Genomic DNA, 27,683 nt, shown 5'->3' on the forward strand with positions numbered 1-27,683 from the left:
CCTCTACCCCAGAAGTCAGAATTTCACATTTCCAACCAAATCATCATTAGGGCGCAGTTCCATGCGTTTTCATCCATTTGCAGAAAAAACACGGATGCGAATAAATCGCGTCCAAGAGGGAATGACTACAACAATGAGGGTGCGGACTACTAGTCTGGGGGGATAGATGTCCCGCTGGTTCATTATCAGATCACCAGGGCCGATATGAAACTATTCTTACTGCACATGATGATATTACACTGCAGTAATAGGGGAGTCAGGGGGAAGGGTGCCACTGGGGGAACAGAAAGGATCTTTTCAGTGTAATATGGAAACAAAACTGGCCCTAGTCCAAATCATTTTGTAGGCTTCAAATAAGTACACCTGCGAGGTTGTCCATGACTTTAATACTGGCTAAGGCCGGTTTCACATTTGCGCTTTATGGCGCTGCGACGGCCTGCGCACGGCCGCCGCTAAGCCCCGCCCCATCCGGTCATCGCCGCCTACTAGCGCACATGGACGATGGCGATCTGCGTACCCTATCTTTAGCATAGGGTGCGCAGATCGTGCGCTGGCCGTGCGCTAGGATTTTGGCATGCGCTGCACACTTTTGAAGATGCGCCGAGCACGCCAAAATGCAACATGCTGCGTTCGGCGCACACGGGCGCACCTTCAAAAGTGCGCAGCGCACGATCTGCACACCCTATGCTAAAGATAGGGTGCGCAGATCGCAAGCGTCCATGTGCGCTAGTAGGTGGCGATGACCGGATGGGGCGGGCAGGGAGCCGGCAGGGGGCGGGGCTTAGCAGCGCCGTGCGCAGGCCGTCGCAGCGCCATAAAGCGCAAATGTGAAACCGGCCTAACCTTAGAATAGGTCAGCAATGTCTGACCAGTGAGGGGGCGACACCGAGCCCCCCGGCCCGGCAGCTGCTCTCAGTGTCTGATTTTACCATTCAGTAGGCTTTGCTTACATATTCTGCAGTGTGTGTACAGTGCTTCCAACATACCTTTTACGGATTATACTCTTATACAGCGCCAGCACAGACTGCAGCACTTACTAATCCAGACAGGACATGTACATAAAACGCCACAGATTAGAAAGGAATACATGGTAAGACTGTCTGCAACCAAGGAGCCGGGGCCTGAGCACAAGAGCTGACAATCTGAGGAGACAGCAATGCTGAATAACAGTCTACACTGCCTCACTAGATCCTTATACAGGTGGAGAATGAGGCCCTCACTGTACAGGCAAAGACCTGGAACGAGGACTGTGGAAAACGGATTAATATTAAAAAAAAGAGCCGTTAAAAGAGCCGGCTCTTTTTGGTGAGCGGAGCCGAATGAGCCGGATCGCCAAAAAGAGCCGAACTTCCCATCACTACACCAGAGACAACAAATCTGTAATGGAGGCTTCCCTTCCTGCCTTTGCTGTCAGAACACGCCCCCTCCCGGTATGACACGCCTCCGTAAATGACGTCACACCTGGAAGGAACCCATGCATTCTAGCATGACGTCACACCTGGAAGGATTCCATAGAATCTAGCATTTACCTAGAAAGCAGCAGTGTGTGGGTCGCTCTGTGTTTTGCTTGGTGACGGCCGATCATGTGTCCGTCCGGAGGGCGGGTAGGAGGGGTCAGGGGCCGGCTGAGGTCGGTGACCTTGCTCCTGCCCGCTGCCCTGCTCCTCCTGCTGTTCGTGTACTGCTGGCCCGGGCTCAGCGCCCTGCTGCTGCTGCTGTGTGTGATCGCCGGCTGGGCTCTCAGCTGCTCGGGCGGCCGCTGGTGGAGAATTCCTGAGGCCGCGGGGATGCAGAGACCTGTGCAGCTCCGGAGAGCGACCGCCCAGTGGACTCCTGCCTCCTTACTGCTACTGATGGACAGCTACCTGGGGAAGACGGAGCCGCCAGCCCGGGACCTGAGAGAAAGGCTCACAAGACTCAACCCCACGGTGCCGACCCCTGCCCGGCGCTTGTCGTTCAGGTGGGTGCTGCATGCTCGTATCTGAGTGCCAGGGACGTGTCTACCGTGGGACCCAGTGTGTGTGGCGGCTGCCTGATAGCTATGCATGGAATAGAAGCCCCTATGGGGACCCTGTGGCCAGTAGTGGGGGGGGGGGTCCTGAGCCCTGTGGTCAGTAGTGGGGGGGGGGTCCTGAGCCCTGTGGTCAGTAGTAGGGGGGGGGTCATGAGCCCTGTGGTCAGTAGTGGGGGGGGGGGGGTCCTGAGCCCTGTGGTCAGTAGTGGGGGGGGGGCCTGAGCCCTGTGGTCAGTAGTGGGGGGGGGTCCTGAGCCCTGTGGTCAGTAGTGGGGGGGGGGGTCCTGAGCCCTGTGGTCAGTAGTGGGGGGGGGTCCTGAGCCCTGTGGTCAGTAGTGGGGGGGGGTCCTGAGCCCTGTGGTCAGTAGTGGGGGGGGGGGTCCTGAGCCCTGTGGTCAGTAGTGGGGGGGGGGGTCCTGAGCCCTGTGGTCAGTAGTGGGGGGGGGGGGTCCTGAGCCCTGTGGTCAGTAGTGGGGGGGGGGTCCTGAGCCCTGTGGTCAGTAGTGGGGGGGGGGTCCTGAGCCCTGTGGTCAGTAGTGGGGAGGGGGTCCTGAGCCCTGTGGTCAGTAGTGGGGAGGGGGTCCTGAGCCCTGTGGTCAGTAGTGGGGAGGGGGTCCTGAGCCCTGTGGTCAGTAGTGGGGAGGGGGTCCTGAGCCCTGTGGTCAGTCCTATGATCAGGCTCTTTGCCAGGGTCCTTTACTGACAGTGGGGGTCCCAGGGATTAGATGTGTAGCCCTTCCCTTACGGTTAGGCTAAGTTCACCGTGATAGTTCCGGAATTCCATTCCGTGGGAAAATCGCATTTTTAAATTCCCACGATTTTTCCCGCGGAATAACAAGCATTTTGCAAGCGTAATTAGCTTGCAGAATGCTAGCGTTTTCCAAGCGATCTGGAGCATCGCTTGGAGAACTGATTGACAGGTTGGTCACACTCGTCAAACATAGTGTTTGACAAGTGTGACCAACTTGTTACTACTGAGGCCGCCAATGCAGCATCAGTAGTAAAAGATAAAATGTAAAAAATAGTAAAAAAAAAATTAAAAATGGTGTTATTATTACCTTCCGTCGTCCCGCACAGCCTTCCCGCCTCTCTCCACGCTCTCATTCCCAGTATTCCTTTGCGAAAATGACCGCGAGACTTTGCCATCCCGCGAGAACTGACGTCATCACGGGCATTTTCGCAAAGGATTATTGGGAATGGGAGCGTGGAGAGAGGCGGGAAGGCTGCGCGGGACGTCGGAAGGTGAGAATAACAATATTTTTTATTTTAAATTCTATTTTTTTACAGGGATATGGTACCCAAAGCCCGGAGGACAATCTCCTCTCCTCCGGACCGTGGGTACCATCCGCAAATGTTCTGCTTACTTTTCGCATGGTGTGCACAGCCACATGCGGAAAGTAAGCAGAAAAACGCATTCCTATGGGTGCGGGATCGCCGCGATTCCGCAAAATTAATGAGCATGCTGCGTTTTTTACCGCGAAGCGATTCCGCCGCGGTAAAAACCGCAGCATTGCGGAATCCCATAGGAATGCATGGGATGCTTATTTTTCGCGGTTAAAACCGCTGCGGAAATGCGAAAAAAACACCACGTGTGAACTCAGCCTAAAAGTGACATCTTCAGAAGGATTTGCACTACAATCCTAAATATGAACGTATATCTCTGCATTAGGGCAGGGGTCTGATTTAGGAATTGGCTGTGAGCCGCCTCGTCTCCCTTCACTCATGTGCTGCCGTCCTGAATTCGCATTTAGGTGCCCAGCGGAGTGGGGTCCCGGTCGGACCAGACTGGCGAGTTATATTATGGGCTCTCTGAAGATCATTTATCTGTAGTTTTTTTTGTCTAGACCCCTCTTATTACCACAAAATGGATATTTTTGGCTCCAGTTTACATGTTCAAGACCCGAGCTCCTGTCACTAGGCTGGTGTTGCCACAATCGTGACTTCTGTGCATGCACCATCAATGGTAGAATGTAGAGAAGTAGCCGCCTTACGCTTATAACGCCAATCGCGTTCCTCTTTTTCTATTATTTTTTTAGAGAAAAACTTGTATTCAAAGGAGGCTGTTTAATCGCTTCTGGGCCCCACAGAGAACAATGTACCGTACACGGCTGATGTGACTTCAGCTTCATAGTCCATGGCTGCCGACTTTATGCAGTTTGTAGTATTGTCGGAGCGCGTGTCCGTTCTGATGGAATGTTGACTAGATGCGACTGTGGTCACAGGACACTATCCCTGAACCAGCACTAGTGTGGTTGGGACAGTGCTGCTGCAGAAGGGGAATATACAGTTGTGGCCAAAAGTATTGACACCCCTGCAATTCTGTCAGATAATACTCAGTTTCTTCCTGAAAATGATTGCAAACACAAATTCTTTGGTACTATTATCTTTATTTAATTTGTCTTAAATTAAAAAAACACAAAACGAATTGTCCTAAAGCCAAATTGGATTTAATTCCACACCAAACATAAAAAAGAGGGTGGACAAACGTATTGGCACTGTTCGAAAAATCATGTGATGCTTCTCTAATTTGTGGAATTAACAGCACCTGTAACTTACCTGTGGCACCTAACAGGTGTTGGCAATAACTAAATCACACTTGCAGCCAGTTGACATGGATTAAAGTTGACTCAACCTCTGTCCTCTGTCCTTGTGTGTACCACATTGAGCATGGAGAAAAGAAAGAAGACCAAAGAACTGTCTGAGGACTTGAGAAACCAAATTGTGAGGAAGCATGAGCAATCTCAAGGCTACAAGTCCATCTCCAAAGACCTGAATGTTCCTGTGTCTACTGTGCGCAGTGTCATCAAGAAGTTTAAAGCCCATGGCACTGTGGCTAACCTCCCTAGATGTGGACGGAAAAGAAATATTGACAAGAGATTTCTACGCAAGATTGTGTGGATGTTGGATAAAGAACCTCGACTAACATCCAAACAAGTTCAAGCTGCCCTGCAGTCCGAGGGTACAACGGTGTCAACCCGTACTATCCGTCGGCGTCTGAACGAAAAGGGACTGTATGGTAGGAGACCCAGGAAGACCCCACTTCTTACCCCGAGATATAAAAAAGCCAGGCTGGAGTTTGCCAAAACTTACCTGAAAAAGCCTACAACGTTTTGGAAGAAAGTTCTCTGGTCAGATGAGACAAAAGTAGAGCTTTTTGGACAAAGGCATCAACATAGAGTGTACAGGAGTAAAAAAGAGGCATTCAAAGAAAAGAACACGGTCCCTACAGTCAAACATGGCGGAGGTTCTCTGATGTTTTGGGGTTGCTTTGGTGCCTCTGGCACTGGACTGCTTGACCGTGTGCATGGCATTATGAAGTCAGAAGACTACCAACAAATTTTGCAGCATAATGTAGGGCCCAGTGTGAGAGAGCTGGGTCTCCCTCAGAGGTCATGGGTCTTCCAGCAGAACAATGACCCAATACACATTTCAAAAAGCACTAGAAAATGGTCTGAGAGAAAGCACTGGAGACGTCTAAGGTGGCCAGCAATGAGTCCAGACCTGAATCCCATAGAACACCTGTGGAGAGATCTAAAAATGGCAGTTTGGAGAAGGCACCCTTCAAATATCAGGGACCTGGAGCAGTTTGCCAAAGAAGAATGGTCTAAAATTCCAGCAGAGCATTGTAAGAAACTCTTTGATGGTTACTGGAAGCGGTTGGTCGCAGTTATTTTGGCTAAAGGTTGTGCAACCAAGTATTAGGCTGAGGGTGCCAATACTTTTGTCTGGCCTATTTTTGGAGTTTTGTGTGAAATAATCAATGTTTTGCTTTTTGCTTCATTGTCTTTTGTGTTTTTTTCATTTAAGACAAATGAAGATAATACCAAAGAATTTGTGATTGCAATCATTTTCAGGAAGAAACTGAGTATTATCTGACAGAATTGCAGGGGTGTCAATACTTTTGGCCACAACTGTACAGTGTTTTCTATGAAGCCATGAATTGGTTAAGCAGAGGTGGTGAATGCATCTACAAGTCTGAGTACCAGTGTTCACCCCACAGCCATTGAACATGTGCCATCTCCTCTGAAGGGAAGGAGATTAACCTGATATCCACATGTATGGAAATTACATTGGAGGTCTCCATTGGAGGTCTCGCACATTGATGACCGTCTAATATGACTGATTTATCTTCTACTGCTGTCCTATCGATTCCTTAAAGGGAATCTGTCACCCCATTTTTGGACTATCAGCTGCTGTCACTGCCTACAGCATTCTGTAATGCTGTAAATAAGCCCCCCCCCCACCGATGTAACCTGAAAAATAAGAAAAATGAGTTATATTATACTCACCCAGGGGCAGTCCGGGTCCGAAGGGTGTCGCGGTCTGGCGCCTTCCAGCGGTGACGTCCTCTTCTTTGCTTCCCGTCGTGGCGCACTGCTCTGCCCTGTTGAGGAGAGAGTACTGGTCCGGTGCCTGCGCACTGCAGGTCAGAGAGGTCCGGCGCCTGCGCACTGCATTACTTTACTCTGCCCTCAACAGGGCAGAGCAATGCGTTGGGAAGCAGAGAAGAGGACGTCACCGTTAGAAGTTGGGAGGCGCCAGACTGCGACACCCTCCGGACACGGACCGCCCCTGGGTGAGTATAATATAACTTTTTTTTTGTTTACTTCTTTCAGGTTACATCGGTGGGGGGGGGGCTTATCTACAGCATTACAGAATGCTGTAGATAAGCCCCTGATGGCGGTGCCGGCAGCTGATAGTCCAAAAATGGGGTGACAAACAGGGTGGATAATATGGATCTATATTAAAGCTTTTTTTTTCTCCATCTCTAGGGAGACTCCTATTGTAATTAACCGGACGTTCATGAGCCCATGCAGGCGGTACCCTACCCACCAGCCCCAATCCAGTATGCCGGGATCTCTTCCTCCTGTGTATATAGATGGCTTTCCAAGAAAACCTCTGCTGTCTCCTAAACATTCTCAGATGTGCAGTCCTGAGACAGTGAAAATTGCCCGTCCTGATGCGAATATTGCTCGATCGCCAGTGTAAGTGATCTGCTGTTCTAGGAGTTTTTCAGAGGTTGGGGGTGCTGAAGATGTTTTTATATGGAGTAAAGTGGGATTTAGGCCCCTGCCACAGTAAGTTGGATGGCTTGGTTGCAGTGAAGCTGCTCTTCCTAAACCTAGCGCCTGATTCTGTTAATCATCTTTTTCCTCCCCTTCTTCCAAGAGTCATAACATTGTTATTTTTTGTCCACTTAGGCCTCTTTCACACATCCGTATCATACATAAGGGTAGATACAGTACATATGACTACCCTGCTCAGATCTCTGCTATTACAGATGACTGAGGAAAATTGTATCCCAGGCTACATATAATAGTGCCTGGCTCAACCTTCAGCTGTGAACTGGTCATGTTTAAGGTCATGCCCAGTTCATACCTGATAAAGTCACAGTATAGGTGATGGGGTTGGTTGTCGACTGCAATCTACTATGCCTTGTGGCTTCAGTATATGCAATGTGTAAAGGGCCCGTTACATATAGCGATATCGCTATAACGTCACTGGTTTTGTGACGCAGCAGCGATATTGCTAGCGATATCGCTATGTGTGATACTAACCTCCGACCGGCTCCCCCACTGATTATCGCTGATCGCGCGAGAACGTCCTGGGCCGTTTCTTGTCAGCCGCTTCCTGTGGCGCCGACGAGCGACGCGTGGAGGCGGGCGGACTTCTTCATCGCCGCATCTGACAGGTAAGCAGCGTCCGCCGACCGCTGCTGTGTCGCTGGTGAGATCTGCCTGTTTGGCAGCTCACTACCGACCACTTAGCGATGCACCAGCGATCCTGACCGGGTCGTATCGTGGTCGGGATCGCTGGTGCATCGCTAAGTGTAACGGTACCCTAAGTGTTTGACTCTTATGCCAAAAAATAGAAAAAACTCAGTTACTTTAAAAAATAAAAATTGGCACTTCTCTTGTGTAAAAAAAAAAAAAAAAAAAAAAAAAAATTGCATCGGGAAGTTCATTGTCGAATATCTAAGACTCCCGCAGTTCCTAACACGTCCACGTCTGGGAAGGTCTACGGGACTTGGGGTGTGTGTTTTTCGTATGGCGCAAGTTAGAATCTTTCAAACTTTTACTGATGTCAAAGATCAGAGCTACAGGTCTTCTCACCAGCTCAGTTCCGAAATTCTGTAGTAGTTGTCATTTGATTTCCTTATTTCTTGTAGGGACGACACGCATGAAACGGGCCTCTCTACCCCAGTGAAATCAGGCAGTGGGAATCAGTTGGAGGACTGTAAGTTACACTGCTGCTGTCAACTTTGTAAAACGTAATATGAAGTGTATGTGTTGGTGCTTACGTATATTATGCTAGCCATTGCAAAAGTTTGCGGAAGTGTATTTTGGTGGCATCAGACCAGTAGACTTCGTAGCTGACCAGAATGGGGTGCTGCTTGCTTCCGACATATTATTATAGATGCTGCAATCAGAGGCTTTTCACTTTCCGCATTGAAGTAAACCTGCATGCTCCTCCATGCCAATGCCACAGTTATAAGCAAGTGTCCGCTTTAATAACTGACTTTTCCTCCTGTTCTCAAACGTTTGTGTGCTTTCAAAAGCAATATGAAGGAAAAGTGTAGCAGATGCCCATGGCAACTAATTACATCTATCATAAGTTGACTTTCCTTTTTTTTTTTTATTTTTTTTTTTTTTTTTTCTCCCTTAGTTAACACCACTTCGTCCTCCAAGTCTTCTGCTGTTAAATCATCTGATAATAGAAGTAGTGGGTCACGTAGGAAGAAGGTTTTGTTGGTGTGTTTAAGGCGTGATCCTTACCCACTGGTAAATACTTGTATCTGTTCTTACCCATTGACCCTTTTTCCTCCTTCATGAGGTGTTCATAAGTGTTCTTCTCCCCGTAGCCCCCACCACCTATTCCTGGATATAATGTTACATCTAAGGATCTGGATAATGAGAAAAAGGCATTTTTACAGAGGCTTAACAAGGCACTGGAAGAACCTGCTGGTGAGTATTTTGGTTACTAGATGGTGAATTGGTGAAACCTTGTCCAAATTACACGGATTTATTTATTTTTTTTTAAGATCTTATCCCTGTCACCTCTACTCCACCAATGACCACTGCGATTACTGCATCACCTCTCTTTATTTTAGCTAATACCACATCTGCTCTGACATCACAGTCCTCTACAGCAAGCAGTAACCCCTTACTACAGAGCCTAGCAAAAATGCAAAGCAAGGAGGGTTCACAAGGTGAGGATGCTGATGATGTCTCAGCATGTATGACAATATGGGGTCTAAGCTCCCCTATCCACAGGGGGTGTTGCAGCTCAGTACCATTCACTTTTTTCAGTTTTGCGTTTTCGTTTTTTTGCTACCCTTCGTCTCGGAGTCTTAACTTTTGTATCTTTCCATCAATATGGCCATGTGAGGCTTGTTTTTTGCGGGATGAGTTGTACTTTTTAAACGACACCATCGGTTTTACCATGTCATGTACTAGAAAATGGGAAAATTCCAAGTGTGGTGAAATTGCAATAAAGTGCAATCCATACTTGTTTTTTGTTTAACTTTGTTGCTAGGTTCACTAACTGCTAAAACTGACCTGCCATTATAATTCTCCAGGTCATTACGAGTTCATAGACACCAAACATGACTAGGTTTTTTTATCTAAGTGGTGAAAAAAATTCCAAACTTTGTTAAAAAAAATTGCGCTACTTTCGATGCCCATAGCGTCTCCATTTTTTGTGATCTCGGGTTGGGTGAGGGCTTGCTTTTTGCTTCCTGAGCTGTCGTTTTTAATGATACCAATTTGGTGCAGATACGATCTTTTGATCGCCAGTTACTGCATTTTAATGCAAAGTTGCGGCGACCAAAAACGTAATTCTGGTGTTTTGACTTTTTCTCGCTACGCCGTTTAGCAATCAGGATAATCCATTTTTTCTTTTTGGGCGATTCTGAACGCAGCGATTCCAAATGTGTGGTTATTTTTTTTTTTTATTTTGAATGGGGCGAAAAGGAGGTGATTTGAACTTTTTTTTTTAATAGTTTCCAAAAAGGTCTATGGTCAGGAATGGAACCATTTTATTGGGGGAGAGGGGAGCAACATTTGTGGCAACCCTCTCAGACCAAACTTTTCTACATCACTGGTTGTTATCCAGTGTATAGTCATGACAATGTGGAAGAGCCGTAGACTGAAAGGACTCTCCTCATATGTTTAAATTGCAAAGTGTCGTTTTGTAAGATGGGACAGTCGTTGCATGTGAAATTATAAATGGAAAGTGATGGCATATCACTACAATATTCCACCACTTTGGGGGATTTGGTCTCCTAGGATCTACAGCTCTGGTGTATCCCTTTAGACTGTTCAGTGTGTCTCACTGCACATGTGGGAGGCCAGAAGCTCCGCTCTGCGGGGAGTACTTAGACTGGCAGGTAGGGCTAAATCACTGCTGCAGCACTTTTTTTTTTTTTTTGTTCTCAAGATCAGTGGTGGTCACACGTACAATGTGACATTTCTAATCAAAATGCTGCTTGTAAGCCCTGGCAAAAGTGTATAGCTGAGACCTGATGTGCTGTCATCTAAAATGCCTTTGTTTTGTCCTTCAGAGCCTGTACAAACTGTTGCTGCAGACTTTCCAAATCAGAAGGGGATCTCGTTGGGTTTGTCTCCTAAAGATGTTTCTGGTGAGAATGTTTCCCTCAAGCTGGTGTCCCCACAAGCTACAGCTGCTACAGCAAACCCAATGACTTTCGGCACAATGAATAGCACACAAACAAACAGTACCCCCGCAGCAAGCCAGTTTGGAGCTTCAAAGCCCTTCTCTTTCGGGGGAAAAAACAACCAGTCCTGTGTCCTTTGCATCCACAAAGCTGTGCCTGCTCCAGCTATGACTTTTGGAAACTCTTCTGCAGCTCAGAATAGCACACTTGGGACCCCTGGACCAACAGAAAACAAGCTGTCTTTTGGTGAGTGTAAAATTGTCCTTGAGTCAAATATGATTTTCATAGTTTTTGCAATATTTTACAATATTTTATTGAAAGCTGTTTATTGATACAACAGGGCATTAAGAGTTGCCCACACTTTCTGGCCAAGGTTAATAAAGGAGATGTCAAGCAGCGAACTATATCACAGGAGCTGCCTTATGAGGGTTTATTTATTTCTGTGAACAAGCCCTTTCTAAGGGATTCTCATGTGTTATTCAGGAGCGCACTGCTCTTCACATCTGGGTTTCTTATTGCTGAGGGACAGTGCACTCCCGAATATTGAGGTAACTGAGCCGTTGGCCCGAGTGCAGGGGCGCCTAATCTGGCTGGATCTAGTGATCTTCAGAGATTAATGTAAAGCTAATTTACAGCCACCAATTTTTAAAGCGTATGACCATAAGGCAATCACTTTTTTATAAGTCCCTCCTGATGTGGTGAGTAACCAAACTTCACCTGGAGAATAGGCTTTGGCACCTCTACTATTCCCTCTTGACCTTCTGGCTCGTGCACTTCAGGTTTCCTTACTGTAATCTGTAAAAGCTGTTGCAAAATGGTCTGCTACAAGGCATGGAAAGTCTGTGTAAAACATAGATTGGTTCCTAATTTGAAAATATCTATATTTGCCCTTGAGCAGCATAAGTGTGCTGACGGGATCCCCTTTATTGACTGGCCAGGCCGAAGTGTCAGACTGGCTTATGAGTTGAATGTCTCTTAATTCTAATTATTCCATATGATCTCTTTACCTATAGGGACACCTGCTACACCATTTGGTCAGCATGCCTCTCATGCACCCATTAATTTTGGGACTCCAATCTCCTCGGTTGGCAGCCCTGCCTCCACCTCATTTGGTAAGATGCATGTTTTGACTGGCTATGATACGACATGTTGTAGCGGACAGCAAGGCACTCAAAATTTCAGAAACGTGGAGGTGCACAAGTAGGATATCCAGCCGTAATACTAATAATAATGATGAACTTGGCACTCAAATGCGTGAAAAAATTGATTCCATTTTATTGGCATCCAAATCACATGTATTCTAAGCGTTTTCGGTCCTTCATAGGACCTTCATCAGAGAATTGTCAATATGATTTACTGTTTAAAGACAAATGTAAAAGAAAACAGAAAAAAAATTAAATATCACATGATGCACAAAAGAAAGTTAGGCAAAAAAAGAAAAAATACATAACAAGTTACGTCGAATAAGCATATATACAGTCCTGCATTTTAGAGACTGTTGCACAAAGACGTGTAATGCACAATCCGCGAAGATATACGTGAAAATTGATGTTAAGAAAAAAACCAACCATACTATTATTGGTTACAGTGAGGAAGTTGAAGTGAAGCACCTCTGGAATAGAAAAGAAGTCAAAAAGCAATATGGTAGTGCCTGTATCATATGTGGTCTGAATATGTTGGTCCTCCTAGGAGGAAAAAGGGAAGAGTAAGGTTAGGCAATATGATGGTGCAATATATATTTTCATTACATACGTGCACAATCCATTTTATACATGAGAGGTAAGGTGTAAAACTCCCTATTTTACCTGGATGCTGCTTTAGAAGCTATGTATTTTAGATAGCGCTATTGTAATGCGACATAAGTCGCTATGGGATGGCGCTGGAAAGGAGGGAGAAAACAACAAATATTGAGTATACACAGGTTGTATATTTAAGGTGCCATATGTAGAGTCAGCCCCTTACTTTACCTGCGTTGGTGGCCCCTTGTGACTTGCGGTATGTACCGCTTTGAGCAGAGGACGCCATGGTCTGGCGTCTGCTTCCGGGTATTTAACCCGGTGGGAACGCCCCCTTAGACCGCGTCATCGCGGTCACATGGTACCGCTGTGTGGGCCTGCGCTATGTGTAAGAAGCACATATTGGAACGCGTCACAGCGGTCACCTGACCCCGCTGTCCGCGCCTGCGCTGAGTGTAAAGATCAGGGCACAAGTGGTGCGCATGTCACTGAGAGAGATCAAAGATGTAAACAGTGTTAATGGACCACATTCTAGTGGTCATACAATCAGGGTGTATGTGAGCCATGACTGTAAGAAAACAGCATTTGTATTGGTGCATAAGGGATTCCTGATACTGCGTTTCAGTTGAATATGTATATTATATACCTGTACCTCTTTGATTCTCTTAGCATTAGTAATTACAAAGTCATACAAATAAAGGCATTCCCTATAATGTAGAGGTTGGTGAGGTGTATATCATACCAAGTAGACAGAGGTGCCCAGTGGGAAGATGCGGAGTAGGTCTAACGATTCTATTTAGAGAAAAAGAGAGAGAATATATAATTAATAATCAATGAATATGTATAAATAACATTAAAACTAGAGGTAAATGCACATTACACAGGTACCCGGTGTTTCACAGGAACCTCTGAATATCATAGTCTTTATTCAGTCCTTTTGGCTGAAGAGTGAAAATCCAATAGGCCTCCCTTCTCTTGAGGGTCTTAGTCCTATCCTGACCCCTCCTGTTGGGTTCAATCTGATCCAAAACTTGGAATTTGAGTTGAGAAATATTATGTCCTTTATCCAGGAAGTGGTACGGTAAAGAGAGAGGAGTCCTTTTACACCTTATGTTTGATTTGTGTTGGGATATTCTATCCCTTACCATTTGGGTCGTTTCACCAACATAGGCCAGGCCACATGGGCATTTTATCAAATATATAACATATGTGGTCTCACATGTATAAAATCCTTTGATTGGAATGGCTTGTCCAGTCTGTGGATGAAAGATTTGGTTCCCTGTTTGTATGTTATTACACTGTAAACATGCTAGACATGGAAAAGTTCCCTGTTTCTGTGTCCAGAGAAATCTCAGTCTCGGTACTATTATGTTTGAACCTGCATCTGCTTTAACCAACATGTCCTTTAAATTTTTTGGTCTGCGATAGCATGAAAGGAAGGGTTGTTGAAACTCCGGTATTTCAGGGTAACTGTTAATAAGTATGCTCCAGTTTTTTTTGATAGTGGCCTGTATTTTTCTGGAATAGGGATGAAATGTATTTACAAATGGTATACGTTTGTTGGAATTTATAGTCCTAGGATTCCTATTAGAGCTAGGTTCTGTCAATAGTCCACTGGGGTACCCCCTTTCGGTGAATTTGTGTGTCATTTCCTCTAATCTCAATTTCTTTGTCTCAACATTAGTTACAATCCTATTGATCCTACAGTACTGGGATCTGGGGATTGATTTCTTAATAGCCGGGGGATGAAAGCTGTTAAAGTGTAGAATGCTATTCCTATCCGTCAGTTTAACGTATAGGTCAATTGATAATTCTCCCCCCTCGTTCTACAGACCAACGTATCCAAGAAGCTCATCTTTTCAGTGCTATGTTGAAGGCTAAATCTCAATTCGGGCCAAATGTTATTAATGTGGTGATCAAATTGTAACAGAGTGTCAATGGGGCCATTCCAAACACAAAAAATATAGTCAATGAATCTAACCCACACGCTCGAGTGCTGTGAAAACAGAGGGTGGGTGTATACAAAATTCTTCTAAAAAAAAAAAGCCATATAAGCAATGGCATACGGGGGCTCTACGTGTGACCCCATTGCGGTGCCCTGTCTCTGGATGTAGAAAGTATCTTGAAATAAAAAGTAATTTTCTTTAAATACCAATCCTAAAAGGTCAGAACAAAGGTTACAAATGTTGGGGTCAATGCCCGCTTGCTCTAAGAGTATGTTTGTGGCCCTCATGCCCTTCTCATGTGTTATGGACGTGTATAGACTATTGAAGGGGGGGAAGGGGACCCAGGGTTTTAATGAGGGTTAGAAAGTCATTAGTGTCCTTAAGGTAAGATTTTGTTGTTATGATTAATGGTGTGAGGATCTTCTCTAACAACATAACGGGTGGTGATAAAATAGAGTCTGTAGAGGACACAATAGGACGCCCTGGTGGTTTATCCAACCTTTTGTGGATCTTTGGTAGAATGTAAAAAACGGGTATAATCAGGTCCGTTTTCAAAAGAAATTCCCCCAGTTTTTTATCTATAGTACCATCTTTGAGATGATGATCTATGATGGGTTGTATCTTGTTGATAATGGAATTGAGTGGATTGCATGGAATGATCCCATATACCGTGTCATTTAGCTGTCTATTAATTTCAGTAAGGTCGTCTGTCCTATCCATGATCACTATGGCCCCTCCTTTATCAGCTGGTTTTATGACCAGTGATTTGTCTGAGGATAGATCATCAAGAGCCGCTTTTTCTTGCTTAGACAAATTATTGTGGTAATGAAATCCCCCTTGATTGACTTCCCTATTGAAATGTTGTATGTCACTTTCCACTAGTGAAATGAAGGTTTCCACTGGTGGGTTCCCCCTAGGGCACATGAATGAACTATGTGTACGGAGTCCCAACTCCTTGAATTGTAATAATGATGAGGTGGCCTGAACCGTCGGTACAGTAGGTTGTTTTGATAAATGAACCTTTAGCCTAAGGTTTCTAAAGAACCTGTGTAAGTCCATATTAAGTTCAAAGAAGTCAAACTTGTATGATGGACAAAAGGATAACCCTTTCTGGAGTAATGACAACTGATTTGTGTTCAGATTTTTAGAGGAAATATTAACTACTAATGGTGTATTACCTGTGATCTGGTCGTTACGTTGATTCTGGCTTCTCCGGTTGCATTGGCCGCCCCGCCTCGTCTTCCTCTTAGGCGGCCCCGGTTGTGGCCTAAAAAAAACGTGAAGGTAGCGCTGTTGGTTGTACCAGATCTGCTGTCTGCTGATCCAGACGAACTTTGTGAGGGGCGACGTCTGGGTAAATGTTGTGTATCCCGCCATCCGTATACTCGGTTTTGCAAGTAATCTTCAGAATCCTGTAGGAATTTCGATCGTTTCTTCTTTTCCAGATCTGACTTGTGTGAAAGCATATTTTCTCCTTCGTCTCATTGGGGGACACAGGTACTGTGGGTGTATGCCACCGCCGCCTGGAGGCTGACACCAAGTGGAAAAAAAGAGGTTAGCTCCTCCGCCGCCGTATACACCCTCGCCCCGATTGCGGGCAGAAACCAGTTTTATGCTTAGTGTCCGTTGGAGGCACACACGTCTGTTTTTCTCCAGACTTTTTCTCTTTTTTTCTATGAAGATAAGACAGGGGCGACGGACCCGATTGAAAAGGTTCGATCTCCCCAAACCATCAACGGGTGAGCACGTGCGAGTGTCCCTCCACGTATAGTCTCCCGTGACGTGGGACATGATGCCGGACTTAGCCCTGACCACCCCTAGGTAGTGAAACCATGGGCTGTACAGAGGCACAAGACAGTCCGAGCGACCCCCCCCCCCCACTGCTCCACCAACGCTAGACGGCGGTGCTGCAAGGTGGTGGACGGTCCCTCTCCTCATCCCTGAAGGGAGGATGGAGCTAGGGTGCTTGCACCGTCCTGGGTATGGCTCCCCTCCCCTCTACCTGATCTGGCGAAGTCGTCATGGAGGGGATGGCCTGGGAGGGCCCTGCGGCAGCGTCTATAGGGCTGGAGCCCTTAGCTTTGTGCGGTCGAGCGAAGGTCTTTTTCCCCTCCTCCTCCCTGGCGGCGTGTATGATGCAGTGTTTGGACGCCGGCCACGCTTCCTTGGCTGATGTGCGGTGGCCTGCCCGCCCGCCCCCTCCCCCCCGCCACGGACAGAAGCTAAAAATCCAGCCTGCGGCTTCGGCTGGTGTTAGGCCACGGGCGGAAGTCCCGCCCTCCCTTCTCCACGTCACTTCCGGCGGCTCACCCCCCGTGGCCTGAGCGGGTGCCGAAGAAATTGAGCCTCCGGTTTCACTCCAGAGCAGGCCGCAACCGTGAAAGAACGGCTGCTTCCGTCGGCCCACCCACAGCTGAAGCGCGCATCTTTGAGAGGAGCAGCGCGGCAGAGACACGTGAGGACACAGGACCGGGGTAAATGCGACCCCAGACTCTAGAGGCCATGCTACGGAAGTGACGTGGAGAAGGGAGGGCGGGACTTCCGCCCGCAGCCTAACACCGGCCGAAGCCGCGGGCTGGATTTTTAGCATCTGCCCGCGGCGGACGGGGGGCGGGCAGTCAGACCGCCGCACATCAGCCAAGGAAGCGTGGCCGGCGTTGGGACACGGCGTCAGACACGCCGCAAGGGAGGAGGAGGGGGAAAAGACCTTCGCTCGACCACATGAAGCTAAGGGCTCCAGCCCTATGGACGCTGTGGCAGGGCCCTCCCAGGCCATCCCCTCCATGATGACTTCGCCAGCTCAGGTAGAAGGGAGGGGGGCCATATCCAGGACGGTGCAGGCACCCTAGCTCCATCCTCCCTCCAGGGATGAGGAGAGGGACCATCCGCCGCCTTGCAGCACCGCCGTCTAGCGTTGCTGGAGAAGTGGGGGCCGCTCGGACTGTCTTGTGCCTCTGTACAGCCCATGGTTTCAATACCTAGGGGTGGTCAGGGCTAAGTCCTGCACGATGTCCCACGTCACGGGAGAGGTTACGCGGAGGGACACTCGAACGTGCTCGCCCGTTGATGGTTTGGGAAAATCGGACCCTTTCAATAGGGTCCGTCGCCCCTGTCTCATTTTCATAGAAAAAAAGAGAAAAAGTCTGGCGAAAAACAGACGTGTGTGTGTGTGTGTCTCCAACGGACACTAAGCATAAAACTGGTTTCCGCCCGCAATCGGGGCGAGGGTGTATACGGCGGAGGAGGAGCTAACCTCTTTTTCACTTGGTGTCAGCCTTCAGGCGGCAGTAGCATACACCCACAGTACCTGTGTCCCCCAATGAGACGAAGGAGATCTGCTTTCACACAGGTCAGATCTGGAAAAGAAAAGATAGAAATTCCTACGGGATACCGAATTTTACTTGCAAAACAGAGTATACGGATGGCTGGGTACACAACGTTTCCCCAGACGTCGCACTTCACAAAGTTCGTCTGGATCAGCAGACAGCAGATCTGGTACAACCAACAGCGCTACCTCCACGTTTTTTTTAGGCCACAACCGGGGCCGCCTAAGAGGAAGACGGGGCGGCCAATGCAACCGGGGAAGCCAGAATCAACGTAACGACCAGATCACAGGTAATACACCATTAGTAGTTAATATTTCCTCTAAACACCTGAACACAAATCAGTTGTCATTACTCCAGAAAGAGTTATCCTTTTGTCCATCATACAAGTTTGACTTTTTGAACTTAATATGGACTTACACAGGTTCTTTAGAAACCTTAGGCTAAAGGTTCATTTCTCAAAACAACCCACTGTACCGACGGTTCAGGCCACCTCATCATTATTACAATTCAAGAAGTTGGGAGACTCCGTACACATAGTTCATTCATGCCCCCTAGGGGGAACCCACCAGTGGAAACCTTTGTTTCACTAGTGGAAAGGGACATACAACATTTCAATAGGGAAGTCACTCAAGGGGGATTTCATTACCACAATAATTTGTCTAAGCAACAAAAAGCGGCCCTTGATGATCTATCCTCAGACAAATCACTGGTCATAAAACCAGCTGATAAAGGAGGGGCCATAGTGATCATGGATAGGACAGACTACCTTACTGAAATTAATAGACAGCTAAATGACACAGAGGTATATGGGATCATTCCATGCAATCCACTCAATTCCATTATCAACAAGATACAACCCATCATAGATCACTATCTGAAAGATGGTATTATAGATAAAAAATTGGGGGAATTCCTTTTGAAAACGGACCCGATTACACCCGTTTTTTACATTCTACCAAAGATCCACAAAAGGTTGGATAAACCACCAGGGCGTCCTATTGTGTCCTCTACAGACTCTATTTTATCACCATCCGCTATGTTAGAGAAGATCCTCACACCATTAATCAAAACAACAAGATCTTACCTTAAGGACACTAATGAATTTCTAAACCTCATTAAAACCCTGGGTCCCCTTCCCTTCTCTTCAATTTTGGTCACGTGGGACGTGAATAGTTTATACACGTCAATAACATATGAGAAGGGCATGAGGGCCACAAACATACTCTTAGAGCAAGCGGGCATTGACCCCAACATTTGTAACCTTTGTTCTGACCTTTTTGGATTGGTATTTAAAGAAAATTACTTTTTATTTCAAGATCCTTTCTACATCCAGAGACAGGGCACCGCAATGGGGTCACACGTAGCGCCCCCGTATGCCATTGCTTATATGGCTTTTTTTCAGGAGAATTTTGTATACACCCACCCTCTGTTTTCACAGCACTCGAGTGTGTGGGTTAGATTCATTGACTATATTTTTTGTTTGGAATGGCCCCATTGACACTCTGTTACAATTTGATCACCACATTAATAACATTTGGCCCGAATTGAGATTTAGCCCTCAATATAGCACTGATAAGATGAGCTTCTTGGATACGTTGGTCTGTAGAACGAGGGGGAGAATTATCAATTGACCTATACGTTAAACCGACGGATAGGAATAGCATTCTACACTTTAACAGCTTTCATCCCCCGGCTATTAAGAAATCAATCCCCAGATCCCAGTACTGTAGGATCAATAGGATTGCAACTAATGTTGAGAGAAAGAAATTAAGATTAGAGGAAGTGACACACAAATTCACCGAAAGGGGGTACCCCAGTGGACTATTGTCAGAATCTAGGTCTAATAGGAATCCTAGGAGTATAAATTCCAATAAACGTATACCATTTGTAAATACATTTCATCCCTATTACGGAAAAATACAGGCCACTATCAATAAACACTGGAGCATACTAAAAGTTACCCTGAAATACCGGAGTTTCAACAACCCTTACTTTCATGCTATCGCAGACCAAAAAATTTAAAGGACATTTTGGTTAAAGCAGATGCAGGTTCAAACATAATAGTACCGAGACTGAGATTTCTCTGGACACAGAAACAGGGAACTTTTCCATGTCTAGTATGTTTACAGTGTAATAACATACAAACAGGGAACCAAATCTTTCATCCACAGACTGGAAAAGCCATTCCGGTCAAAGGATTTTACACATGTGAGACCACATATGTTATATATTTGATAAAATGCCCGTGTGGCCTGGCCTATGTTGGTGAAACGACCCAAATGGTAAGGGAAAGAATATCCCAACACAAATCAAACATAAGGTGTAAAAGGACTCGTCTCCCTTTACCGTACCACTTCCTGGATAAAGGACATAATATTTCTCAACTCTAATTCAAAGTTTTGGATCAGATTGAACCCAACAGGAGGGGTAAGGATAGGACTAAGACCCTCAAGGGATGGGAGGCCTATTGGATTTTTACTCTTCAAACTTTGGAGCCAAAAGGACTGAATAGAGACTATGATATTCAGAGTTTTCTGTGAAACACCGGGTACCTGTGTAATGTGCATTTACCTCTAGTTTTAATGTTATTTATACATATTCATTGATTATTATATATTCTCTCTCTTTTTCTCTAAATAGAATCGTTAGACCTACTCTTCTTCCCACTGGGCACCTCTGTCTACTTGGTATGATATACACCTCACCAACCTCTACATTATAGGGAATGCCTTTATTTGTATGACTTTGTAATTACTAATGCTAAAAGAATCAAAGTGATACAGGTCTATATAATATACATATTCAACTGAAACGCAGTATCAGGAATCCCTTATGCACCAATACAAATGCTGTTTTCTTACTGTCATGGCTCACATACACCCTGATTGTGTGACCACTAGAATGTGGTCCATTAACACTGTTTACATCTTTGATCTCTCTCAGTGACATGCGCACCACTTGTGCCCTGATCTTTACACTCAGCGCAGGCGCGGACAGCGGGGTCAGGTGACCGCTGTGACGCGTTCCAATATGTGCTTCTTACACATAGCCAGACCATGGCGTCCTCTCCTCAAAGCGGTACATACCGCAAGTCACAAGGGGCCACCAACGCAGGTAAAGTAAGGGGCTGACTCTACATACGGCACTTTAAATATATAACCTGGGTATACTCAATATTTATTTTCTCCCTCCTTTCCAGCGCCATCCCATAGCGACTTATGTCGCATTACAATAGCGCTATCCAAAATACATAGCTTCTAAAGCAGCATCCAGGTAAAATAGGGAGTTTTACACCTTACCTCTCATGTATAAAATGGATTGTGCACGTATGTAATGAAAATATATATTGCACTATCATATTGCCTAACCTTACTGTTCCCTTTTTCCTCCTAGGAGGACCAACATATTCAGACCACATATGATACAGGCACTACCATATTGCTTTTTGACTTCTTTTCTATTCCAGAGGAGCTTCACTTCAACTTCCTCACTTTAACCAATAATAGTATGGTTGGTTTTTTTCTTAACATCAATTTTCACGTATATCTTCGCGGATTGTGCATTACACGTCTTTGTGTAACAGTCTCTAAAATGCAGCACTGTATATATGCTTATTCGACGTAACTTGTTATGTATTTTTTCTTTTTTTGCCTAACTTTCTTTAGTGCATCATGTGATATTTAATTTTTTTTCTGTTTTCTTTTACATTTGTCTTTACACAGTAAATCATATTGACAATTCTCTGATGAAGGTCCTATGAAGGACCGAAAACGCTTAGAATACATGTGAATTGGATGCCAATAAAATGGAATCAATTTTTTCACGCATTTGAGTGCCAAGTTCATCATTATTATTATGATTTGGCGTCAGCAGGATTTGAGGGGAAAACAATAAATGTTTTATTGACAGAGCTGTTTGAGAGCTTTCTTTTTACAAGCCTAATTGTTTTGTATGACACCATTCAATGTACTAAAAATTCCAAGCGTAATGAACTCTGGGAGGGTGAAGGACATGAAAAGGGGATGGATGGGGGGGACTGCACAAAATAATTGTGCTATTGATTTTGGGGGGATTGCTTTGTAGTATGTGGAAGAAATGACCTTGTAGTAGGATTCTCCAGGTTAGTATAGTGGTCTATGATGTTGTCGTAGTAAAGAAAACGCGGACACTGTTGGGAGGGTGACTGAGGGCAGTGGTGGGCCTTTGTTTTCTTTTTGGGAGTGAGGGGGTCCCTAATGTGAGATTATATTGCAGGTTTCTGATTGCTTGTTCTATATAATGCAATGTCACAGTGCATAGCTAAAATAACTGTCTATTATGAAGACTTCATGGGCTTCACAGGAGTACCACCGTGGCAACAGATCTGCAATCGCAGCATTCTGTAACGCTGTAGATAAGCCCCCGATGTAACCTGAAAGAGAAGAAAAACGATTTATATTATACTCACCCGGGGCGGTCCAAGTCCGGTTTTGGTCCGATGGGTGTCGCGGTCCGTTCTGCCACCAACTGTCATTCGCCAATTTATCCCCTCCAAGTGTGCCAAATGCGGTGTAAAATTGTATATAATATGCAAGAGCACATCAGGATACACATGCACCTTTCTAATATATGAAGGTAGGGACATCAAAAAAAAACAAACACCAAACTACCCCAAGACAATTGGCATCCCAGGTAGAATTGTAACTACGCCATTTCTTCATCAAGGGTACCACATGTACACGGACTATTACTACAGAAACTGGTGCAATAAAATTGGAGGTCTTTCTTAGTACCAAAAAGATTAATGATGGTGACAGTGGGGAAAAAATGCAAATTGTAATTTTTTTTTTTTTTCTCTAACTTATGTTGCATCAACAGCATAAAAAAAAGTGGCATCACACTACTCAAATAGAATAAAAGAGTATTCGCGCTATGAAACAGACACCAAAAACACTACTGATCAATTATGAGAAATACCTGCAATGATTCAGAAGAAACCTTGTAAGGCCTGGACGACGAGGAAATTGTCTTCCAAAAGATTCAATGCAATAAACTAAAGGATAAAAACAGGTATTTAGGAGGTGAATAAAAATATATATATAAAAAACTGCTAAATATAGAAGTTAAAAATTAGCAGTGAATTAGTGCCCTTCTTATTGAGCAAATAGGCAAAAAGAGTTACAATACCAGTAGAGGCAGTGGTTAAGCACCCTATGAGCTGTGCAAAATAAGCAAAAATTTAACAATATACAGTATAATAAGAGCACTAACTAAACGCAGAGGGAGGAGCTGCGGCCGAGGAGCGTATATAAATACTGGCGATGGCGTCAAGGAATAAGCAAAGTGTCCAGTGAGACCAGAAATATTCTGAAGCTGTGCCGTTGGAAATAAATAACACTGTACAGTATAAGTGCTGAGGGTGCTCAGAACAAATGTCCAGTTACAGATTATCCGATGCTGTACCGTTCACTCACCGCTGCCCTGGACGGCCTCCTCAGCGAGACATAAGTTAAGTACAACGTAACTTGCTGGTGGATACTCCAAGCTATGAACAATGCAGGTTCCTGACACTGTTCTGAACACCCCCAGCACCTGTTTTTTGGCCATAATAATTATCTGTGAACGGTACAGCATCGGATAATCTGTAACTGGACCTTTGTTCTGAGCACCCTCGGCCCTTATACTGTACAGTGTTATTTATTTCCAACGGCACAGCTTCAGAATATTTCTGGTCTCACTGGACACTTTGCTTATTCCTTGACGCTATCGCCAGTATTTATATACGTTCCTCGGCCGCAGCTCCTCCCTCTGCGTTTAGTTAGTGCTCTTATTATACTGTATATTGTTAAATTTTTGCTTATTTTGCACAGCTCATAGGGTGCTTAACCACTGCCTCTACTGGTATTGTAACTCTTTTTGCCTATTTGCACAATAAGAAGGGCACAAATTCACTGCTAATTTTTAACTTCTATATTTAGCAGTTTTTTATATATATATTTTTATTCACCTCCTAAATACCTGTTTTTATCCTTTAGTTTATTGCATTGAATCTTTTGGAAGACAATTTCCTCATCGTCCAGGCCTTACAAGGTTTCTTCTGAATCATTGCAGGTATTTGTCATAATTGATCAGTAGTGTTTTTGGTGTCTTTCATAGCGCGAGTACTTTTTTATTCTATTTGATTCATATTATATTTACGCCATTGTGGTAAAGGTCTTTTGGTACTTGCAGCTGATTCAGCCCACATATACTTGTGCCGCTATTACTACTATTTTATTTGTGCATCACACTACCTCCCTAGATAAATACATTAGAGGCTACAATTTACAAAAGACATTTATGGAGGATTTCTGTTGCTCTTGAACCCCACAGGCTCTACAAATTTCAGCCAAATTTGTGTTCCAAACTTCAAACATTGCTCCTTCCGTTCCGAGCCTTGATGTTTGTCCAAACAGAAATTTTTGACTAAATGTTGGGTATCGCCATGCTCATAAATCTTGTAACAAACTGTTGGGTTTACTTTTTGGTGTTGCAAAACTGAGTAGACATGTGGGAAATGTTAGTTGTACCACACAAAATAATTTAAGGGCATAGATTGTAAAGTTTGAGAAATTGCAAAAATTGTCAATTTCAATAGGATTTGTGTATAATTATGAAAATATCACTCTCCGAACCAGTGAGATACATTGAAGCGTTCCAGGCTTCTCATAAAGTGACACCGGTCAAAATTTGGCCTAGTTATTAAGGCCAATATTGGCTCCATTGCTAAGGGGTGAAAAACCTGCTGCTGGGAGGAAATGAACTTTTTATTCCCCCTGGCATTGTTTGGGTTTCAGGCATGGGGGAGGCGCCCATGCGGGTGCAGTTGCCGATCTGTACAGAGTGGCACAGACTGACACTTGGCTCTAACGGTGATCTGCTGGCGGTGCGGTTACAGCTGCTGCTCTATATACACATCTGTGATTGACCCAGCACTGACCCCATCCTTGTGATGGAGTGCTGAATACTGCCGGGGGGAATAAAGTTAATTTCCACCTGGCATCGAAGGCTTGAGGTGCAGACCCAAATCGCACCCATTTAGCACTGCTGATCACACTGACTGGTACTGAGGGCACAGTGGCTCGCATTATTGGCACAGTGGCTGGTACTGTTGGCACATTGACTGGTACTGAAGAAAAGAGAGAACAGAGAGAGAAAAACAAAGAAAAAAAGAGGGGAAAGAGAGAACAGAGAAAGAAAGAAACAGACAGAAAAAAACAACAGAGAGAGAGACAGACTATAGCAGCCCGGCTCCCATTATAGTGCCCACCTGAGCCTCCCGGTGCACGACATATCATGATCCGCTCACATGGCCGACATCCCTGATTTCAAGGCAATCCCGCTGTCTGAGGAGGACACGGTGATGGATCTGAAGCATTCCGTGAAGTGCCTCCATGGTTCCATCACAATCTCCTCCTGAAATTACCTAATTTCCGGTCAGCTTCCAGCACGTCACTTCTGGTGGAAGTCACGTGCGAATTTCAAAGTGCTCCTCGAGGCTCCGCCGTGTACTCCTGTGTCCGCGGGAAAAGTAACCTCCCGGCCGGGGCAGTGGGGCAGACTCAAAATCGGGATTGTCCTGCTGGATCCGGAACGGTTGGGAGGTATGAATGCTCCCCATCATACACCGTGTACATGCATGGCTCTGCACACCTCATACACAAACGGTTCAGCTTTGTATGCCTTGTACACACACGGCTCCGCTCCTTAAACCTCGCGCACACACATGGCTCCACTCCGTAAACCTCATACACATGCGGATCTGCTCTGTACACCTTGTACACACATATCTCCACTCCGTAAACCTTGTACACATGCGGCTTTGCTCCATACACCTCGTACATACGCGGTTCCGCGCCGTACACCTTGTGCACACGCGGCTCCGCTCCGTACACCTTGTGCACATGCGGCTCCGCTCCGTACACCTCGTGCACACGCGGCTCCGCTACATCCACACTGTAAACCCCTCCTGACCCCACACACAAACTTTGCCTCATCCAGCAACATGACAACCAGCACAGCAGAGCTCTGCGGACACAGAGGCCCCTGATCATGTGACCCCTGACTCCTCCCCTCCTGTGACCTCATCACAGGTCCTGTGCCACAGAAGAGAACACAACCTAGCGACACCACTGCAGGCAGGCTGTATGGGGCTGCGGTGGGGGAGGGCGAGAATGGAGTCAGTGCATGGGGGGCGTGCTGTTTATCTCCCTGCAGTGCGGGACAAATAGAGTCCCGTGTGGGACAGCGGGTGGGCGGAGCAAAAACGGGACTGTCCCGCGGAATCCAGGATGCTTGGGAGCTATGCATGTGGGCTATTTCCTGTGTGGGCAATTTTCCTGTGGGTTATTTTCTCCTACGCCTCATTGGGGGACACAGACAGTGGGTTTTATGCTGCTTGCCACTAGGAGGACACTAAGTAACACAGAAAAAAGTTAACTCCTCCCCTTCAGTATACACCCTCTCGCTGGCTGGGAATTCCCCAGTTCTTGCTTCGTGTCTGCAGGAGGCACTTGGGTCTGGCTTCAGACCCCACCGTTTTTATTTTATTTTTGAATTTTCTGTAAATTTGTATTTTTTTTAATTAACGGCGTGAAGGGGGTGACGGTTCCTTTCTACGGCCCGCTCTCCTCTGAACCAACAACAGGCAAGCATGCGGAGTATACCTCCCCGCACACTTTCCTGCGACGACTGGGGCTGATTCCTATCAAAGAAAAAAGCCAAGAAGACACACACCAAAAGCAGGGATCACCATAGAAAAATTATCAATTTTATTGCATAGGATACACAAAAACACCACAATATTAAAAACATTGAAAAGGAACAACGGTTATTTTGGCATAACCTGTAAACCTGGGAGCAGTGACAAGTCCTACATAACTTCACACAGTTATACATATGTAATGTGTGCAGCAAGTCCACATAGTAAATATTATGTGTACAATAGTCTCAGCCCTGAAAAACAATCTAGATGTATGCTTAGAAAAAAGTTAACTCCTCCTCTGCAGTATACACGCTCTCGCTGGCTGGGAATTCCCCAGTTCGGTGATAAAAGCAGTAGGAGCATTAAACGAATGACAATCATAACTCTGTCAAAACCTAAAGATGCTAGTGTGAGCCAATAGGCCAAACAGGGTGGGTGCTGTGTCCTCCAATGATTGGCTCGGAGAAAAGGATTTTACGGTGAGTACACAAAAATCCCTATTTCCTGTGGGGATTTTTCAGGGAACTGTCTTTCTGTGCTACAGCGCTATGTGCTACTTGATCTGGAATATATAAGCTGCGGGGACACCTTTCTACTGATGAAGGGGCGGCTTGACATCCCCAGTGCAAGGTACTTTTTATGATACCTACAAACCTCATCCTAATTGTATATAGCTGTATAGGATTGGTTCTGTTCACTTCGGTGTTGTATTACATGCCTTTGGGGTTCTGGGGAACACTCATTCATGTCTTTTTGTCAGATTCTATGCTGCTGAACTGGTCTGTGGAATCCAGTACCTCCACTCCAAGGGCATCATTCACAGAGACCTCAAGCCCGAGAACATCTTGGTGGCTGAAACGGGCCACTTTAAGATCACAGATTTCGGTCTCGCAATTGACAAATGCATGGAGACCGAACAGCCACCGAATACACTGGAACACCAGGCTACATGGCTCCTGAGGTGCAAACAATAGTACTTTCCCATGTAGTTTTCACAAAAATTATAGACCATGAGCATGTTGACGTTTTGATTTTTTTGTTCTCTCTTCATTGACAGATTTTTCCTGGCAAGGAGTATAACGCCAGAGTAGACTGGTATTCTTTTGGGATCATCTTAAAATATATGGTTACCAGTGAGTGTACTTACCATCTGACACTTGATGAGGCATCCTCCGGCATTGATGACATCATTAAGCAGGTTAGTATAACTCCAAGTTATTAGTACTATGGCTTCTACAATATTCATTTAAATGGTGGTATTG

General features: G+C 45.6%; 1 protein-coding gene across 4 annotated transcripts in view; it reads left to right on the forward strand.

Moving 5' to 3' along the window:
* Positions 1 to 1,422: 1,422 nt before the first annotated feature.
* Positions 1,423 to 27,683, forward strand: part of LOC141080475 (uncharacterized) — a 36,694-nt gene continuing 10,433 nt past the window's right edge. For 2 of the 4 annotated variants that reach the window (XM_073565718.1, XM_073565719.1), the window contains exons 1-10: positions 1,423 to 1,960; positions 6,787 to 6,999; positions 8,184 to 8,251; positions 8,681 to 8,796; positions 8,877 to 8,979; positions 9,057 to 9,224; positions 10,578 to 10,937; positions 11,705 to 11,803; positions 27,182 to 27,382; positions 27,479 to 27,619. In XM_073565718.1, coding sequence (XP_073421819.1) covers positions 1,584 to 1,960; positions 6,787 to 6,999; positions 8,184 to 8,251; positions 8,681 to 8,796; positions 8,877 to 8,979; positions 9,057 to 9,224; positions 10,578 to 10,937; positions 11,705 to 11,803; positions 27,182 to 27,381 — 1,704 coding nt within the window. In that variant the 5' untranslated portion in view covers positions 1,423 to 1,583 and the 3' untranslated portion in view covers position 27,382; positions 27,479 to 27,619. The remainder of the gene's footprint in view (positions 1,961 to 6,786; positions 7,000 to 8,183; positions 8,252 to 8,680; positions 8,797 to 8,876; positions 8,980 to 9,056; positions 9,225 to 10,577; positions 10,938 to 11,704; positions 11,804 to 27,181; positions 27,383 to 27,478; positions 27,620 to 27,683) is intronic. The other 2 variants (XM_073565720.1, XM_073565721.1) reach the window with 2 other exon arrangements.

The sequence above is a fragment of the Dendrobates tinctorius genome, unplaced genomic scaffold (genome assembly GCF_039654945.1).
Source record: "Dendrobates tinctorius isolate UK_male_01 unplaced genomic scaffold, ASM3965494v1 ptg000016l, whole genome shotgun sequence".
Lineage (NCBI taxonomy): Eukaryota > Metazoa > Chordata > Amphibia > Anura > Dendrobatidae > Dendrobates > Dendrobates tinctorius.